Source organism: Manis pentadactyla, chromosome 14 (assembly GCF_030020395.1).
Source record: "Manis pentadactyla isolate mManPen7 chromosome 14, mManPen7.hap1, whole genome shotgun sequence".
Taxonomy (NCBI): domain Eukaryota; kingdom Metazoa; phylum Chordata; class Mammalia; order Pholidota; family Manidae; genus Manis; species Manis pentadactyla.
Window position 1 is genome coordinate 74,771,894 of NC_080032.1, and position 19,797 is coordinate 74,791,690.

Consider the following 19,797-nt stretch of genomic DNA (forward strand, 5'->3'; position numbering starts at 1 on the left):
TTGTTTATGTTTATTTATCATGTTTTTCTCTTGCAAGCTCTTTTATTTATAATTTATTAATTTTTTGTTTCCTTTTGTCTTTTTTTTTTCTAGGAAAATTCCTACCTTTTATTATATCATCAAGGAGATATTTGGAGGAGAGCCAATCCTTTCAATTACAAAAAATAAAGAATGGAATATTGTTGGAAAACAGATCCAAATTCCAGTGAATCACATGAAGAACAGCATGAGCACGAAGAATTTCACTCTGCAAATCAACCCCTTTTTCCCAGGCAAGTCAGTGTGGGTTTTGATCAGCTAGTAGATGAGATCAGTAATGAAATTCCATTCTATCAGAGTGAAATGGAAGAAAACACCATTTTTGTGCCCAGTGCACCAAGCAGGGACTCAAAAAGGCATTCACTTGATAAAATACATCAAATATCATTGAATGAATTCACTTCTAAAAGTTCAGAACTCTCCTATCACCAAATTAGGAAATCACCAGTAATTGGTTTTAGGAATTCTGTGCTACCAAATCCTCAAAACGTGAATACAGAAACCTCTAGTGGGAAACCCATAAGAAAAGACCATGATGCTGAGAATTACAGATTCAGTATTTTAATTCCATCATCAACTCATTTGGATAAAATTAATTCATGGAGAGAATTAGAAAATGAAAATCCTAACTATCATATAGGATTTGAAAGTATCATTCCTCCTGCATATCCATCCTTCTCAACTGACTTCATGCCAAAAGAAGACAGTGAAAAGAGTAGAAATAGGAACATTGTGGAACCTTCTCTGATGTTTTTAAAAGGTTCTTTTCTACCCAGAACATGGGAAAGTACCTGGCCAAAGAACAAAGAGGTATGTATGTGTCATATATGTTCACCTAAAAATACAAATCTAAAATAATCAATCAATAATGTGCTGGATTAATTTGGTAATGAGGGTAACTAACATTAAATAGGGAAGTATATAAATATTACTTAAAAAATCAGTTATTCACAAATTCTGCATTCCTGAATTAATGGGAAATAAAATATTTATATCATTTTCAAAGTTCCATTTTCATCAGAACTAAATAAAATGGTAGAGTACTTACATTTTATTAGTCAAAATATTATACTTAGAGGTTTAGATGATAGTGTTTCCTATTCTTATTGTTATTAGTCTCACACAGAAACATACATAATGAAATGTATTTTATTCTGTTGTATAATTATGGCAAGGCAAAGGATTTTTCATACATGCAAATAAGTAAAGACATGATATCTGACTCCAGGAATAGCTTATTGCTCAAATTAACTTGAAAACTACTAATGCCAGCAGAGTTACATGCATTTCGTTATATTTATATTTTGAGGGCACACTGTCATGAATTAGAAGTTTGTATCATTATGGTAGGAAAAATGTTCCTTTACTCAGAGTCTCCTAAATTATACTGTTGGCAGGCAACTTCTATTGGATTCATGCCAAGAGTAGGAAATTAATCATTGTATAATTCGTCCTAATGGTTTGATTAGAAGTTCTCCAATCATTTAAGTCACCACAGAGTTTCTTGTATAATATTTGAACATTTACCTGCTTATACTGAGCCTAGACACAAGTGAAAGTGGACATTAACAGTAAAAAGAAGAAACATTGCAGCTGCAATTTACAGGGGGAGGCAAAGGATTTTTCACCTATTCAACAACTATTGATTGTATCCTTGAAATATCCATGATATATAAGGCATAATACATGCAAATAAGAAAAGACATGATACCTGATTTCAAGAATAGCTTATTGATCAAATTAACTTGAAAACTACTAATACCAACAGAGTAAAATAACTGATAGGATAAGCCCATAGGAGAAGCAATACCTAATTCTGTCTGAGGTACTTGCAAAGAAGGCAGCCCTTTAACTGATATGAATTAAACATAAACGAGTTCTGGGGACATCAAGTTCTGAACAGGACAGTTTAACAAGTACTAAACGTTCCCTACTAGTAAAAACAAATATGAAGTTAAACAAAGTATATGAAGCTACTGATTTCAGGCATTGAACAACAGGCAGTGTAGGACACTGATCCTTGAGAGAGGGGGAACACCAAAGTATTGTTCGATCATTCTGGTTTCTGCCTGTGGGCACTTTCTGCTATGAAGCAGGCTAGTAGAATCAAATTTAAGCAGTGATACAAGTACACTTAGGAGGCAGAGCCTGCAGTTCTAGGCTGTAGAGGAAGCTGTAATTTGTAGGGAAGTGTTGGAGAAGGAGCTGTGCAATGGTGGAGATCAGAAGTCTGTACCCAGTCTGCAGAAGATTTGCTGCAGATTTTTGGCCAAGGGACTGGGTTCACCACACACATGCGCTAGCTACTCAGTGCAAAAGTTCTGACCCAGCTAGAGAGGACTCTGAGCTGAGTACTTCAGGCATTCAACTAAGATTACACAAAGCTATCTCTGGAAAGTAAAAAGCAGGCTCTAAAGTAAATACCAAATAGGTATTTACACCGTACCAAAATAGGTGTGGCTTAACAAAAAATAAAATCAAGGATGACAAGTCCAAAAGGATCTTAACTGCCTTACAGAGTAAAACTTTTTACTTTGCAAGAAAGACAACACAATTCATAATGTGTTAGCTACAATGTTGAACATACAATAACAAATGCATAGATTTGTGAAGAAGCAGGGAATTATGACCCATAATCAGGAAAATAACCCAGTTGATTGCAAGAGATTCTGAGTCCAGATGTGGAAATTAACAGACAGGGACTTTAAGGTAGTTTTAAAAGGATGCTCCAGTATATAGAGTAAAATATAGACATAATCAATAGACTAATGAGGAATCTCAAGAGGAAATTAGAAACTATTAAAAAACAGAAAGTAATGGAAATTCTAGTACTGAAAATATACCACAAATGAGTCACTGAATGTGCTTAAAACAGGAGATAACAGGATGTGGAGGGGAGGAGAGGCAGGAGAAGTAAACTTGAAAAAAAAACAACAGAAATTATTCAAACTGAAGAAAATAAAATAAATGGATTATATAAAAATGAACAGGGTCCTGGAAACTTATGAGACTAGTAGCCAAACAAATGAACAATTTTGCAAATTACAGGTCTAAGAATTTCAACAAACAAAATAAATACAACCACATATAAACAAATTATATTCAAGCATGTGAAAGTCAAAGGTAAAATCATAAAAGGCAACGGGGGAAAAAGGTTTCACACAGTGGAATAACAATATGAAATGCAATATATTTCTCATCAGAAAGAGTGGAAGCCAGTTGACAATGGAATAACATTTTAAATTTTCTATTAAAAAAACATATGTCCATTGAGTACATGCTTCAAAAGTTAAAATGAGATAAATATATTATCATATAAACAAATGTTGAGAGAAATCAGTCAGCTAACATGCACATAAGAAGTACCAAAGTAAGTGTTTTGGAAAACTATTTTTACCTTAATTTTTTTGGATAAATTGTTTAAAGCAAAACAATAGCATTTTATTTTGGTAGTTATTGCATATATAGATGAAAATATACAACAGCATGAAAGATGAAAGGGGAAATGTTACTTGCTTTTGTGAATTCTCACATTTTAAGTACAGTGATTATAGTATTATCTCTAACTAAACTGTGATATATTAAAGATACATATTGTAATTCCTAAGCTAATTCAACTATTAAAGAAGCAATACTAAATAGAAAACTAAAAATCCAACAGAGAAATTAAATGTAATAGAGGAAAAAAGTCAAGTAAATGAAAAAAGGCAAGGAAGGAGAAATAGAAGAGTGAAATAAAATTGAAGAAACAACTAGGAACAAATGTGACTACAGTAGTCTTAATCCAACAATATCCATAAATATACTAAGTATAATTAGACTAAGAATTCCAAATAAAAGGGGAAAAATAGACAAACTAGATAAAAAGAATTAACTACTGTCTTCAAGGGACAAAGAAACAAAGAAGCAGATAGGTTGAAAGTAAAAGAAATAAAAAAATTAATGTTCAACCAGAAAAAAAAAGTTGGAATGGTTATTAATATCAGAAAGCGTACAGTTCAAGACACAGTATTGTTAAGGAAGGAAGAGGTCATTTGATGACAATGAAAGGATAAAACAGGAGACTAATAATAAATTTAAATGTGTATGTACCTAATAACAGCTTCAAAAACATAAAGTAAAAATGATTTCTTTTAATCATACAACTACCTTCTGACTAGACCATTTATGGATTTATTCACAAGAAATTAAACACATGACATATAAATACTTAGATATAAAAATTCATAGCTTTCACTACAATATCGAAAATCTATAAACAACCCAAATGTCCATCAACAGAAAGATGGCTAAACTAAACAAATTATATAATATTCACTCAATAGAAACAACTAATCAGCAATAAAAAATGATAAACTAATTTGATATGTGCAACAACATAGATAAATTTTAAAATATTTATATCATTTAAGTGAAATTATTTTTATTTAAACAGGAACAAGGGGCACATAATCCTAATCTTTAACTGAAACAAAGGGGCACCTTAAATCTAAAATGTAGTCATTTCTACCCTCTAAGAATGAGAGCTAGCTTTCTCAACTATGGTGATAGAAAACTAAGTAATAGTAATTATCAAATAGACATACAGATTGACAGAATGAGATGTGGGGAAACTTTCTAAAGTGATAGAAATGTTGTATACTTTGATTGAGTATTGATATCACAGTTGTATGTATCCTTCAAAACAAATTATATATTTAAGATGTATTTATTTTTCTATATGTAAATGTCACTTCATTGAACAATCTAAAAGATTAAAATGGAATGAATCTTTTAAATAAGATAAAAATTACAGAATTGTATTACTCTTTCCCCATACCAAACTATATTAAATTAATGATTTTCATTTTAAGCTCATAGGTTGTTTCATTCAGCTAGTTGAAGTACCTCAAGGCAGTAATATGAGTCTGGCCTCCTTTTGCAACAATGTAAAAAAGTAAGTGTTGCTATTTCTTTAAATTTTGAAAGGTTTCTACCTATATAAATTTGTATATTTTAACCTCAATGAACTGATTAATATTGCATACAAAATTCTGTAATTCTTTAACATAGTGAAAATGACAAAGTTTAACATAGTAATTATGACAAAGTTCATTAATCAACATCAAATTAGTTTGAAAACTGGTGTTGTTTTTGTTGTTCATAGTCAAACAAATTTTTTCTCTTGACAATTTGGTTGGTTCAGTGTTTCATAATTTCAAACCTGCCCTTGCTGTTTATTGATAGTTTAGTTTGGAGTGAAATAATTTCTTACTTAATGACATCGTAACTGACTCCTCTGGCTGTGTCCCAAATTAACATAGGTTTATCCTTCTCTCCTGGGACATTCTAATTAGAATGATGAGAATGCCTTTCTCTTAATAACTCAATTTCACCTTGAATGGACTGTCAAAACACTGCACAAATGCATGGGAGTTTGTCCATTGACATCAAAGCTTTCACTAGGGGATATTACAAAAAACATTACCAATCCCCTTTTTGCTAATCTAAAAATGAATTTTTAAAGGTAGATGCTTGTTTTTTAGAATGATTTCTCATAAGCAATTAAAATTTATATCATACCACATCTTCTATCACTAATGTTTTGAAAAAAATTAATGCACTTACACATTAGTTCTGCTAATTTTATCAATTTATGGATATTTGAACATAATAAATGTACACATATATAAACTATAACGTATCAGCCATAGCAGCTCCTTCCCAAATGATCAGTTGAGAATAAAGATTGTTGTAATTTATATAATAATTAACTTTCAATTGTGGAGCCAATATGGCGGCGTGAGTAGAGCAGCAGAAATCTCCTCCCAAAACCACATATATCTATGAAAATATAACAAAGACAACTCTTCCTAGAATAAAGACCAGAGGACACAGGACAACATCCAGACCACATCCACACCTGCAAGAGCCCAGTGCCTCATAAAGGGACAGCCCCAGCCAGGCCACGCCCACAGCAACAGCGGAGATTAACTCCATAGCAGCCGGGCAGGAAGCAGTAGCCCTGTCTGTGCGCAGCTGCCCAGCACAAGCCACTAGAGGTCGCTGTTCTCCCAGGAGAGGAGGGCCACAAACCAACAAGAAGGGAAGTTCTTCCAGCCGTCACTCGTCCCAGCTCTGCAAACTATTCCTATCACCATGAAAAGGCAAAGCTACAGGCAGACAAAGATCACAGAGACAACACCAGAGAAGGAGACAGACCTAACCAGTCTTCCTGACAAAGAATTCAAAATAAAAATCATGAACATGCTGACAGAGATGCAGAGAAATATGCAAGAGATATGGGATGAAGTCCGGAGGGAGATCACAGATGCCAGAAAGGAGATTACAGAAGTGAAACAAACTCTGGAAGGGTTTATAAGCAGAGTGGATAGGATGCAAGAGGCCATTGATGGAATAGAAACCAGAGAACAGGAATGCATAGAAGATGACATAGAGAGAGATAAAAGGATCTACAGGAATGAGACAATATAAAGAGAACTGTGTGACCAATTCAAAAGGAACAATATCCGTATTATAGGGGTACCAGAAGAAGAAGATAGAGGAAAAGGGATGGAAAGTATCTTGGAAGAAATAATTGCTGAAAACTTCCCCAAACTGGGGGAGGAAATAATCGAACAGACCACGGAAATACACAGAACCCCCAACAGAAAGGATCCAATGAGGACAACACCAAGACACATAATAATTAAAATGGCAAAGATCAAGGACAAGGAAAGAGTTTTAAAGGCAGCTAGAGAGAAAAAGGTCACCTATAAAGGAAAACCCATCAGGATAACGTCAGACATCTCAACAGAAACCCTACAGGCCAGAAGAGAATGGCATGATATATTTAATGCAATGAAACAGAAGGGACTTGAACCAAGGATACTGTATCCAGCACGACTATCATTTAAATATGTTGGCGGAATTAAACAATTCCCAGACAAGCAAAAGCTAAGGGAATTTGCTTCCCACAAACCACCTCTACAGGACATCTTACAGGGACTGCTCTAGATGGGAGCACTCCTAGAAAGAGCACAGAACAAAACACCCAACATATGAAGAATGGAGGAGGAGGAAGAAGAAGGGAGAGAAGAAAAGAATCTCCAGACAGTGTATATAACAGCTCAATAAGTGAGCTAAGTTAGGCAGTAAGATACTAAAGAGGCTAACCTTGAACCTTTGGTAACCACGATTTAAAGCCTGCAATGGCAATAAGTACATATCTCTCAATAGTCACCCTAAATGTTAATGGACTGAATGCACCAATCAAAAGACACAGAGTAATAGAATGGATAAAAAAGCAAGACCCATCTATATGCTGCTTACAAGAAACTCAACTCAAACCCAAAGACATGTACAGACTAAAAGTCAAGGGATGGAAAAACATATTTCAGGCAAAAAACAGCGAGAAGAAAGCAGAGGTTGCAGTACAAATATCAGACAAAATAGACTTCAAAACAAAGAAAGTAACAAGAGATAAAGAAGGACATACATAATGATAAAGGGCCCAGTCCAACAGGAGGACATGACCATTCTAAATATATATGCACCCAACACAGGAGCACCAGCATATGTGAAACAAATACTAACAGAAACTAAAGGGGGAAATAGATTGCAATGCATTCATTCTAGGAGACTTCAATACACCACTCACCCCAAAGGACAGATCCACCGGGCAGAAAATAAGTAAGGACATGGAAGCACTGAACAACACAGTAGAGCAGATGGACCTAATAGACATCTACAGAACTCTACATCCAAAAGCAACAGAATACATATTCTTCTCAAGTGCACATGGAACATTCTCCAGAATAGACCACATACTAGGCCACAAAAAGAGCCTCAGTAAATTCCAAAAGATTGAAATCCTACCAACCAACTTTTCAGACCACAAAGGAATAAAAGTAGAAATAAAATGTGCAAAGAAAGCAAAAAGGCTCACAAACACATGGAGGCTTAACAACACGCTCATAAATAATCAATGGATCAATGACCAAATTAAAATAGAGATCCAGCAATATATGGAAACAAATGACAACAACAACACAAAGCCCCAACTTCTGTGGGACGCAGCAAAAGCAGTCTTAAGAGGAAAGTATATAGCAATCCAAGCATATTAAAAAAAGGAAGAACAATCCCAAATGAATGGTCTAATGTCACAATTATTGAAACTGGAAAAGAAGAGCAAATGAGGCCTAAGGTCAGCAGAAGGAGGGACATAATAAAGATCAGAGAAGAAATAGATAAAATTCAGAAGAATAAAACAATAGCAAAAATCAATGAAACCAAGAGCTGGTTCTTCGAGAAAATAAACAAAATAGATAAACGTCTAGCCACACTTATTAAGAGGAAAAGAGAGTCAACACAAATCAACAGTATCAGAAACAAGAAAGGAAAAATCACGACGGACCCCACAGAAATACAAAGAATTATTAGAGAATACTATGAAAACCTTTATGCTAACAAACTGGAAAACCAAGGAGAAATGGACAACTTCCTAGAAAAATACAACCTTCCAAGACTGACCCAGAAAGAAACAGAAAATCTAAACAGACCAATTACCAGCAACAAAATCGAAGCGGTAATCAAAAAACTACAAAAGAACAAAACCCCCGGGCCAGATGGATTTACCTTGGAATTTTATCAGACATACAGGGAAGACATAATACACATTCTCCTTAAAGGTTTCCAAAAAACAGAGGAGGAGGGGATACTCCCAAACTCATTCTATGAAGCTAACATCACCCTAATACCAAAACCAGGCAAAGACCCCACCAAAAAAGAAAACTACAGACCAATATCCCTGATGAACGTACATGCAAAAATACTCAACAAAATATTAGCAAACCGAATTCAAAAATACATCAAAAGGTTCATACACCATGACCAAGTAGGATTCATCCCAGGGATGCAAGGATGGTACAACATTTGAAAGTCCATCAACATCATCCACCACATCAACTAAAAGAAAGACAAAAACCACATGATCATCTCCATAGATGCTGAAAAAGCATTTGACAAAATTCAACATCCATTCATGACAAAAACTCTCAGCAAAATGGGAATAGAGGGCAAGTACCTCAACATAATAAAGGCCATCTATGATAAACCCACAGCCAACATTATATTGAACAGGGAGAAGCTGAAAGCTTTTCCTCTGAGATCGGGAACTAGACAGGGATGCCCACTCTCCCCACTGTTATTTAACATAGTAGTGGAGGTCCTAGCCACGGCAATCAGACAAAACAAAAATATACAAGGAATCAAGATTGGTAAAGAAGAAGTTAAACTGTCACTATTTGCAGATGACATGATACTGTACATAAAAAACCCTAAAGACTCCACCCCAAAACTACTAGAACTGATATCAGAATACAGCAAAGTTGCAGAATACAAAATCAACACACAGAAATCTGTGGCTTTCCTATACACTAACAATGAACCAACAGAAAGAGAAATCAGGAAAACAACTCCATTCACAATTGCATTAAAAAAAATAAAATACCTAGGAATAAACCTAACCAAAGAAGTGAAAGACTTATATTCTGAAAACTACAAGTCACTCTTAAAAGAAATTAAAGGGGACACTAACAGATGGAAACGCATCCCATGCTCATGGCTAGGAAGAATTAATATCGTCAAAATGGCCATCCTGCCCAAAGCAATATACAGATTTGATGCAATCCCTATGAAACTACCAGGAACATTCTTCAATGAACTGGAACAAATAGTTCAAAAATTCATATGGAAACACCAAAGACCCCGAATAGCCAAAGCCATCCTGAGAAAGAAGAATAAAGTAGGGGGGATCTCACTCCCCAACTTCAAGCTCTACTATAAAGCCATAGTAATCAAGACAATTTGGTACTGGCATAAGAACAGAGCCACAGACCAATGGAATAGAGTAGAGAATCCAGACATTAACCCAGACATATATGGTCAATTAATATTTGATAAAGGAGCCATGGACATACAATGGTGAAATGACAGTCTCTTCAACAAAGGGAGCTGGCAAAACTGGACAGCTACATGTAGGAGAATGAAACTGGACCATTGTCTAACCCCATATACAAAAGTAAACTCAAAATGGATCAAACATCTGAATGTAAGTCATGAAACCATTAAACTCTTGGAAGAAAACATAGGCAAAAACCTTTTAGACATAAACATGAGTGACCTCTTCTTGAACATATCTCCCCGGGCAAGGAAAACAACAGCAAAAATGAACAAGTGGGACTATATTAAGCTGAAAAGCTTCTGTACAGCAAAAGACACCATCAATAGAACAAAAAGGAACCCTACAGTATGGGAGAATATATTTGAAAATGACACATCCGATAAAGGCTTGACGTCCAGAATATATAAAGAGCTCACATGCCTCAACAAACAAAAAACAAATAACCCAACTAAAAAATGGACAGATGAACTGAACAGACAGAAAGAAATACAGATGGCCAACAGACACATGAAAAGATGCTCCACATCGCTAATTATCAGAGAAATGCAAATTGAAACTACAATGAGGTATCACCTCACACCAGTAAGGATGACTGCCATCCAAAAGACAAACAACAACAAATGTTGGCGAGGCTGTGGAGAAAGGGAAACCTTCCTACACTGCTGGTGGGAATGTAAATTAGTTCAACCATTGTGGAAAGCAGTATGGAGGTACATCAAAATGCTCAAAACAGACTTACCATTTGACCCAGGAATTGTACTCCTAGGAATTTACCCTAAGAATGCAGCAATCAAGTTTGAGAAAGACCAATGCACCCCTATGTTTATTGCAGCACTATTTAAAATAGCCAAGAATTGGAAGCAACCTAGCTGCCCATCAATAGATGAATGGATAAATAAGATGTCGTACATATACACAATGGAATACTATTCAGCCATAAGGAAAGGGCAAATCCTACCATTTGCAGCAACATGGATGGAGCTGGAGGGTATTATGCTCAGTGAAACAAGTCAAGTGGAAAAATAGAAATACCAAATGATTTCACTCATCTGTGGAGTATAAGAACAAAGGAAAAACTGAAGGAACAAAACAGCAGCAGAATCACAGAACTCAAGAATGGACTAACAGCTACCAAAGGGAAAGGGACTGGGGAGGATGGGTGGGTAGGGAGAGATAAGGGGGGGAGAAGAAGGCGGGTATTAAGATTAGCATACATGGGTGGGTGGGAGAAAGGGGAGGGCTGTACAACAGAGAGAAGGCAAGTAGTGTTTCTACAACATTTTGCTATGCTGATGGACAGTGACTGTAAAGGGGTTTATAAGGGGGGACCTGTATAGGGGAGAGCCTAGTAAACATAATATTCGTCATGTAAGTGTAGATTAATGATACCAAAAAAAAAGGCAGTTCCTGTGTGGGGACCTCCAATGAGTTCTACACAAGGGTATAAAGGACATATAAAAGTGTAGGCAAAGGGCCTGTTTGTGTTTATACAGAGGATCAAAGCCTAATTTGGCTACCCCAAAAATCAACTAAGATACAATATGAAAAAGAACTTCCAACATCAGCACTCTATGGAAGACTCATGACAGAAGATGATCATCAAAAAACCCCAACAAAGATCCACGCATCGCTACAGGTGTAGATGCACTCATCCCACCAGTTCCTGGACTTGCCATGGGAATGAAGAAGGAGATATCTAAGGTGGCCTGTGCATACAGTAAAACAACAAATTTGACTGGATCTATACTGTTGGAACTCAACCAAGAAATAGGAGAAGTGCAAATTGTAGCGCTCCAAAATCTTACAACTACAGACTATTTACTGTTAAAAGAACATATGGGATGTGAACAGTCCCCAGGAATGGGTTGTTTTAATTTGTCTGATTTCTCTCAGACTGTTCAAGTTCAGTTGGACAATATCCACCATATCATAGATAAGTTTTCACAAATGCCTAAGGTGCCTAACTGGTTTTCTTGGTTTCACTGGAGATGGCTGGTGAATTACAGGTATGCTTTGATTATGTAACTATACTCCTATTATGTTAATGTGTGTGCGCAATTTAAGTAGTAGCTTAAAACCTATACATGCTGAAGTTACTCTACAAGAAGATATGTCAAAGAAATAATCAATCTTCCCATGTTTTCTTCCACCTGCTACTTCTATAGCTTTTCTTCTTCCTTCCTAATTACAACTCTTAAATAGAATTCGTGCCTCATATCAAATTTACCGAGTATCATAACTCCTCCAAGTGGTAAAGATACCTCAAGACAAATGCTGGGCATAGAAGCCACAGGGCATAAATATGCAAAGAAATAAAAAGCTAACCATTTCAAACAATAAGGCTTCTCTCTCACTTACCAACTTTACATTTCCCTGTATGGCCCCAGAAGATGACTGGTTAGCCAGAGACGGGTAAGATTCCTCAAGGGAGGAACAACCTAAGACAGGCACAGTCGCAGGGGGGCCATCAGGTGAGAAATTGGGGATCAACAGAGGTGAGGCTTAGAACTTCACCCCCCCTGTTCTGAGAGAAATCTCCTGCATCCGTGGATGTTTTATTGCCCTTGTCTAGCTTGGATTAACACATAGTCTACAGGCACACACCTGATCATCTACATTTGCTCTCTTACAACACTAAACTATGTTTTCTACCTTTATCTCGTATCTACCTACCACTTCAGCATTTTATTAAAAATAATAATAATAAAGAGAGAAATGTGGTATCCACATATAAATCAAGTATAAAAATCAAATGAGTATTCATATTTGAACTGTTTATAGTTCATAATGCATGAGCAAAACCGAAAGTTTCTGTGATGACTGCCCTTGTACTGTTCACCATGTAAGAACTTATTCACTATGTAAGAATTTGTTCTCCAAGTAAGAACTTGTTCATTATGCTTCAGAAGATTGGAGACTAATGAAAATTAGGCTTGGGGTGGATTAATGATTGTGCATTGAGCATTGACTCCCCTATACAGAATTTTATTGTTGTTAACAACCATTTGATCAATAAATATGAGAGATGCCCTCACAAAAAAAAAAACAAAGAAAAACTAAGAATATTTTTGAAAAAGTATGAACTCATTTTAATAATCATAATAAACCCATTTCAGGTTAAAAAAATAATAATTAACTTAAAGGCTAATTGAATGACTAATTACTAGTCCATACATGAGATACACTCAAATGTAAAACAAGCAAGCAAACCAAAAAAGCAAGGCTCCTGCCCTAAAAAACTTGTAACCATGCTGGAAGGGCTGACAGGCACACATATAAAAATACAAAAACAAAGAATCTCAAATCCATGAAAATATTCGGTCTTTAATTAATTTATTGCTTTTATGGACAGAAGAAAATTTTAAATGGCACTTTAGATTCCTAGATCAGGATCTTTAAAGATTGGTTCTTTCAGGAATGAGCTACTCACTAAAACAAAGTGACAAGCATTCCCAAGAAGTTGGCACCTTAAATCTAAAATGTAGTCATTTCTACCTTCTAAGAATGAGAGCTAGCTTTCTTAACATCACAAGGTATCACTCAACATATAACTCCATTGACCAAACACTTATTATTAGACACTCTCATCAATTTTTTAAAAAAACAGTATTATTCAATGAACTCTTACTAAGGATGCAACAGTAACTTGAAAATATTTTATGTGAAGGTTTGTCAGTAGTTCATGGTGCATTTTCTAAACTCTTAAACATAACTTTTCAAAATGGTTCCTTTCAAAGTAACCATGAAAATTAAAAGTGTGAAACAATAAACTTTAGAGCAGTGAAAGGAAGAATAAGTTATATTCACACACACTTCTCTTGGTTTCAATATTTTTTTTAATTTTGGTATCATTAATCTACAATTACATGAGGAACATGATGTTTACTAGACTACCCCCTTCACCAAGTCTCCCCCACATAGCCCATTAGTCACTGTCTATCAGCATAGTGAGATGTTGTAAAATCACTACTTGTCTTCTGTGTTGCACAGCCCTACCCGTGCTCCCTCCACATTATATATGCTAATCGTAAGGCCCCATTTCATCTTCCCCACCCCCTTCTCCCTCCCTTCCCACCCACCCTCCCCAGTCCCTTTCCCTTTGGTAACTGTTAGTTCTTCCTTGGGTTCTGTGATTCTGCTGCTGTTTTGTTCCTTCAGTTTTTCCATTGTTCTTATACTCCACAGATAAGTGAACTCATTTGGTACTTGTCTTTCTCTGCCTGGCTTATTTCACTGAGCATAATACCCTCTAGCTCCATCCATGTTGTTGCAAATGGTAGGATCTGTTTTCTTCTTATGGCTGAAAATATTCCATTGTGTATATGTACCAACTCTTCTTTATCCATTCATCTACTGATGGACACTTAGGTTGCTTCCATTTCTTGGCTATTGTAAATAGTGCTGCAATAAACATAGGGGTGCATCTGTCTTTTTCCAATTGGGCTGCTGCATTCTTAGGGTAAATTCCTAGAAGTGGGATTCCTGGGTCAAATGGTATTTCTATTTTGAGCTTTTTGAGGAACCTCCATACTGCTTTTTACAATGGTTGAACTAATTTACATTCCCGCCAGCAGTGTAGGAGGGTTCCCCTTTCTCCACAACCTTGCCAACATTTATTGTTGTTTGTCTTTTTAATGGTGGTGATCCTTACTGGTGTGAGGTGATATCTCATTGTGGTTTTAATTTGCATTTCTCTGATGACTAGCGATGTGGAGCATCTTCTCAGGTGTCTGTTGACTATCTGAATTTCTTCTTTGGTGAACTGTCTGTTCAGTTCCTCTGCCCATTTTTTAATTGGATTCTTCATTTTTTGTTTGTTGAGGTGCGTGAGCTCTTTATATATTTTGGATGTCAACCCTTTATCAGATCTGTCATTTATGAATATATTCTCCCATACCGTAGGGTACCTTTTTGTTCTATTGATGGTGTCCTTTGCTGTACAGAAGGTTTTCAGCTTGATATAGTCCCACTTGTTCATTTTTGCTTTTGTTTCCCTTGCCCGGGGAGATATGTTCATGAAGAAGTCGCTCATGTTTATATCCAAGAGATTTTTGCCTATGCTTTTTTCTAAGAGTTTTATGGTTTCATGGCTCACATTCAGGTCTTTGATTCATTTCGAATTTACTTTGGTATATGGGGTTAGACAGTGATCCAGTTTCATTCTCTTACATGTAGCTCTCCAGTTTTGCCAGCACCATCTGTTGAAGAGACTGTCATTTTCCCATTGTATGTCCGTGGCTCCTTTATCGTATATTAATTGGCTATATGTGTTTAGGTTAATGTCTGGAGACTCTATTCTGTTCCACTGGTCTGTGGCTCTGTTCTTGTGCCAGTACCAAATTGTCTTGATTACTATGGCTTTATAGTAGAGCTTGAAGTTGGGGAGCAAGATCCCTCCCACTTTATTCTTCCTTCTCAGGATTGCTTTGGCTATTCAGGGTGTTTGGTGCTTCCATGTGAATTTTTGAACTATTTGTTCCAGTTCATTGAAGAATACTGTTGGTAATTTGATAGGGATTGCATTAAATCTGTATATTGCCTTGGGCAGGATGGCCATTTTGACAATATTAATTCTTCCTAGCCAAGAGCATGGTATGAGTTTCCATTTGTTAGTGTCCTCTTTAATTTCTCTTTAGAATGTCTTGTAGTTTTCAGGGTATAGGTCTTTCACTTCCTTGGTTAGGTTTATTCCTAAGTATTTTATTCTTTTTGTTACAGTTGTGAATGGAATTGTTTTCCTGGTTTCTCTATCTATTAGTTCATTGTTAGTGTATAGGAAAGCCTCAGATTTCTGTGTATTAATTTTGTATCCTGCAACTTTGCTGTATTCCGATAACAGCTTTAGTAGTTTTGGAGTGGTGTCTTTAGGGATTTTTATGTACAATATCACATCATCTGCAAATAGTGACAGTTTGAGGTTTCAATAATTTTTATTGGAAAATATTCATATATAAAATTATTGCACTTATATATGCATAATTATTTTGTGCACAAGTGCACTATTCACAAACAGAAAATATTTTTTAGGACCTATGTAAAAAAATAAACTTAATTCAAATTGAATTTGAAAGCCAAATTTCCTAACAGAATCTATAATTTCTGAAAAGCCACAATAGAATGTATTTATATATCTTACTTCATCTATTTTTTTCAGATGCCTTATATTTAAATAGCCACACCTAAATATGTTGTTCACATTCCTGTTATACTCCCTTTGAAGAGGGACTGTGATTTGTTGGATTTGGTTTCTTATTGTGACATACTTTTAAGCCCCACCTTTCCAGAAACATGTCATATTTTTGTAAAAAATACAATAAAACGGCATGGCATATGAAATAAATTTTTGCCCCACAGTAGATACTCAGCAAAGGTTTAGGAGAGAATGGGTCATGAACTTGCATTTTTAATTTAATTCCCGAAAATAGTAAAAGCTTAAATCATGTATGCATTGCTTAGAATCTTAGTCACGTGGTGAATGCTAAATCATTAAACTCCTCAATCTACAACTGGAATCTAGACCTTTGTTGAAGGGTGTAACAAAGGACAGTGGCAAATATGTTTATCCTGAGCAGTGGTTCCTAAACTACAATTCTGGAGCATAAGCAGTAACAGCTCACTTGGAAATGTTAAGAGGGAAATTTTGGTTCTGTTGTCAGGCAGCTGCAGCTGGGGGGGTCTCTCCCTGAGCACGAGGTGGAACTTCAACATGGATGGATGGCGGAAGCATTCTTGACTCTGAATGAGAAAGAAGTCTTGACCCACTCAAATGAGGGTAGATAAGGAAGGCAGTCATTAAAGTGAGACTAGTACTGAATGACAGCAGCTTTACAGGCAGTAGAGAGCAAGGAAGAGCAGAGGGAGAAGGGAAACTCATGAACTTATCCTGCTCAGCATAGGGCAGATCCTTTGCCAACTCCTGAAGCCAGTCACCTGGCGTCCAGTGTCCACTTGAGTCTGCACAGCATGGGAACTAAGCCCCTACCACACCAGGATCTGGGGGAGCCACAGAGCACTGGATGGAGTGAGATTATGTCCTGAGAACTTCCCAAAGCAAAGAAAAGAGACTCACAGGAAGGCTTCTAAAGAGCATGATCATAGAGCTGCAGTCCTGTCTGGGCCACCCAGGTGATGGCAACTCAAAAGCCCAAATCAGAGGTCTCAGCAGTGATTCCCTACTTGTCTGAAGTAGAAAAGAGAGAGAGAAGACTTGTGCTTAAGTACATAAAATTGAATGAAATAGCAAAGCAACAAAGACGCTTACCACTGGAAGAGCGCAGAGACAAAATGCAGTTAAGTTAGGAGAGAGGTCTTTATTAAAAGGGGAGTAAGGAAAGCCTCAGAGATGAGGTGCACTTAAAAGACTCTGTCTTTTAAGGCTTTCAAGAATAGGGCAAAGACCAGAGGGCAGATTTCCAGCATAGGCTTGACTTGTGGTCTTATGATGCCTTTCTCCAGTGAGAGAGAGTATGTCACCATTCAGTCAGTCCTCTAGATAATTCTGTAAGATAAACTTAATACAAGGAATTTATTGATCCTATTCTTCTCCAAGACAGTGATTACTCCCAAGTAGTGGGGACATATCATTTAGGACTACTTGCTCTGCATTAAAATAGTGTCAGTTATTGTCTGATAACCATAAAATATGTCAGGAGTCTTACCTCCTAACTCCCTGATTTTTAAAATGGAATCTCAGCCTTCCAATGGGGTCCCTCCTGTTCTTACTATGCTGTTCATATCTTGGCATTTTTCATCATAGGCAGGAAAAGTCAATCATGATGCTTGTCCCATGTACCTGCTCTAACTCAGTCCCACAGTCTGAATCAGAAACAATGGGGATAGGACCCAGAAAACAAGATGATTCCGATGCATGCCAGGCCCCTTTGATGATTATGAGCATTTCCATTTGATAGGTTCCTCAAGGAGGGGATGCATCAATGGAATTTAAGGGCATAGAGATTGAGCTACTTCAATGGGCCTGGCACTACTTAAATGCTGCACAAATAGTTAGAATGCATGCCAAGGATATAATGCATATTGAAACATCATAGACTGTATAACATATATTCTTTACATAGAATATATAACTTTCTGTTTAGGAAGTATACTAAAAAATTTAGATGTCTACATATTCATCAAAAAACCCACAAGATTTCATATTCATCATCAAAAATATTTTAAATAGCTACTTGCAAATAATTTTGTTATATTCTACATGTAAGCATAAAACATGGACCCAGAGAGATTCAGCTATAATCATATATAATGATACTAATGATATATTATATAGGTATAGTGACTTACACACTACAAAAGTCTTTACATGCCTTTGCATGTGTAAACCTTTCATAATAACCTTTGAAGTATACATAAATACCCTCCTTTGTGCAAAAAATGAAACTAGTCAAATAACTTGCCTCTTAACCATAAAACTACTAAGTGAAAGAGCTAGGATTCAAACTCAGGGCTTCTGGGACCAAGGATAAACTGTCTTGTGATTCTCTTATGAGCAATAAGTAATTGTTCAGAATGCACAAATGACTTCTGGACTCAATTATTTATCTAAAATCCAAAGATATATGTAAAATCCAAAAATTTACAGAAAATAGCCAATTTGACACAAACAAGAGAATTTATCTATTTATTTACCAAAATCCTTAAATCTACATGAATGACTTCTAGCTTGGGAAAGTTGGGCATTAGTAAAAACAAGGGGAGGAATTCAGTCCTCAAAAACAATGTTAATGAAGCAGAAAACCATTGTTCAGAGTGAATTTTCATTATTTTATGAATGACAATGTATTCTTGATTGCAAAGCCCTGCAGGAAGGGTTGTATAATCTTGTCCTAAGTATTTTTTCCACATATGTTTTCCAGAGTAAGAGAAGCATATCATGCAGCTGACATTAATTCCAATTCTGGGAAGATCTGGAGCACCACGACAGCATTTCCACATCAGCTTTTTTCTAATACTAAGTTTAGTATAAATATTTTTACTGGGAACTCAACACAACTACTTCATCTTATGCCATATGGTAAGCAAACTTGCAAATAAGTATAAAAATCTACATCAAGCTGGTGTAAGGGCATAGCCTTGAGTCCCCAGACTGAAAGCATTAAAAGAGACATTATTAACTAGTATTTTGCCCTGAAGTGAAGAGGAAAACAGCTGGAAACCTTTTGTTGACATTTATTTAGCTATTGTTTTTAAGAACTCTTTTCACTTAGCTCACCCCCCGCAACACCTCATTTTCCTTTTGTGAACTACTAATAGCAAGTAGAGCAGGTTTTTAGTATATTAAAAACAAAAACTAAATTTCAAAAAGATTCTAGATGAAAATGTAATATAACTGAAAATGGCCATTCCTAGCCATTAATGACAATTTCATTCAAATGTAAATAAATTGTGAAGTAGAATAGACTTCTATGGCAGTCTCTGCTCCTCCAGTGAAACTTAGAGTAGCCCTGTGCAGCCCGCCCAGTGTAACTAGACTTAGTGAATCAGTATCTGGGAATTGATCTCAGAACCTGTATTTTTATCAAACTCACTAGATGATTATTTTTTTCCTCAAGTCATCTGTAGCAACTCAAATTTTCTGAAGTTTTAGTACCTCTTTAAAGTTGCTTAATATTTTATTTCCCTGTTATAGTCAACTGTTTTGCAAAACACTATTAGTTCTTTAAACATTTAGTTGCTACTAGAGTATCTACATATCAACTACGGTTTCTTGACAAATAGTGATGTAATAAATATTTACATTCATTGAATATTATTGTTATTATTATTTGTTTCTTTAGCCAAGGCCTCTAGTCAAGGCT

The 19,797-nt window shown here is 35.9% G+C and overlaps 1 protein-coding gene across 8 annotated transcripts in view; it reads left to right on the top strand.

Annotated features, from left to right (window-relative positions):
- PIK3C2G (phosphatidylinositol-4-phosphate 3-kinase catalytic subunit type 2 gamma) overlaps nucleotides 1-19,797 on the top strand; it is a 378,973-nt gene that overhangs the window by 25,713 nt on the left and 333,463 nt on the right. For 7 of the 8 annotated variants that reach the window (XR_008993799.1, XM_057492030.1, XM_057492029.1 and 4 more), the window contains 3 exons: nucleotides 94-849; nucleotides 4,893-4,975; nucleotides 18,856-19,013. Coding sequence is in view for 6 of the 8 variants with exons in the window: in XM_057492030.1 (XP_057348013.1) it covers nucleotides 172-849; nucleotides 4,893-4,975; nucleotides 18,856-19,013 (919 nt within the window). In the remaining 2 variants the exon portion in view is untranslated. Of the gene's footprint in view, nucleotides 1-93; nucleotides 850-4,892; nucleotides 4,976-18,855; nucleotides 19,014-19,797 lie in introns of those variants that run through there. The other variant, XM_057492034.1, reaches the window with a different exon arrangement.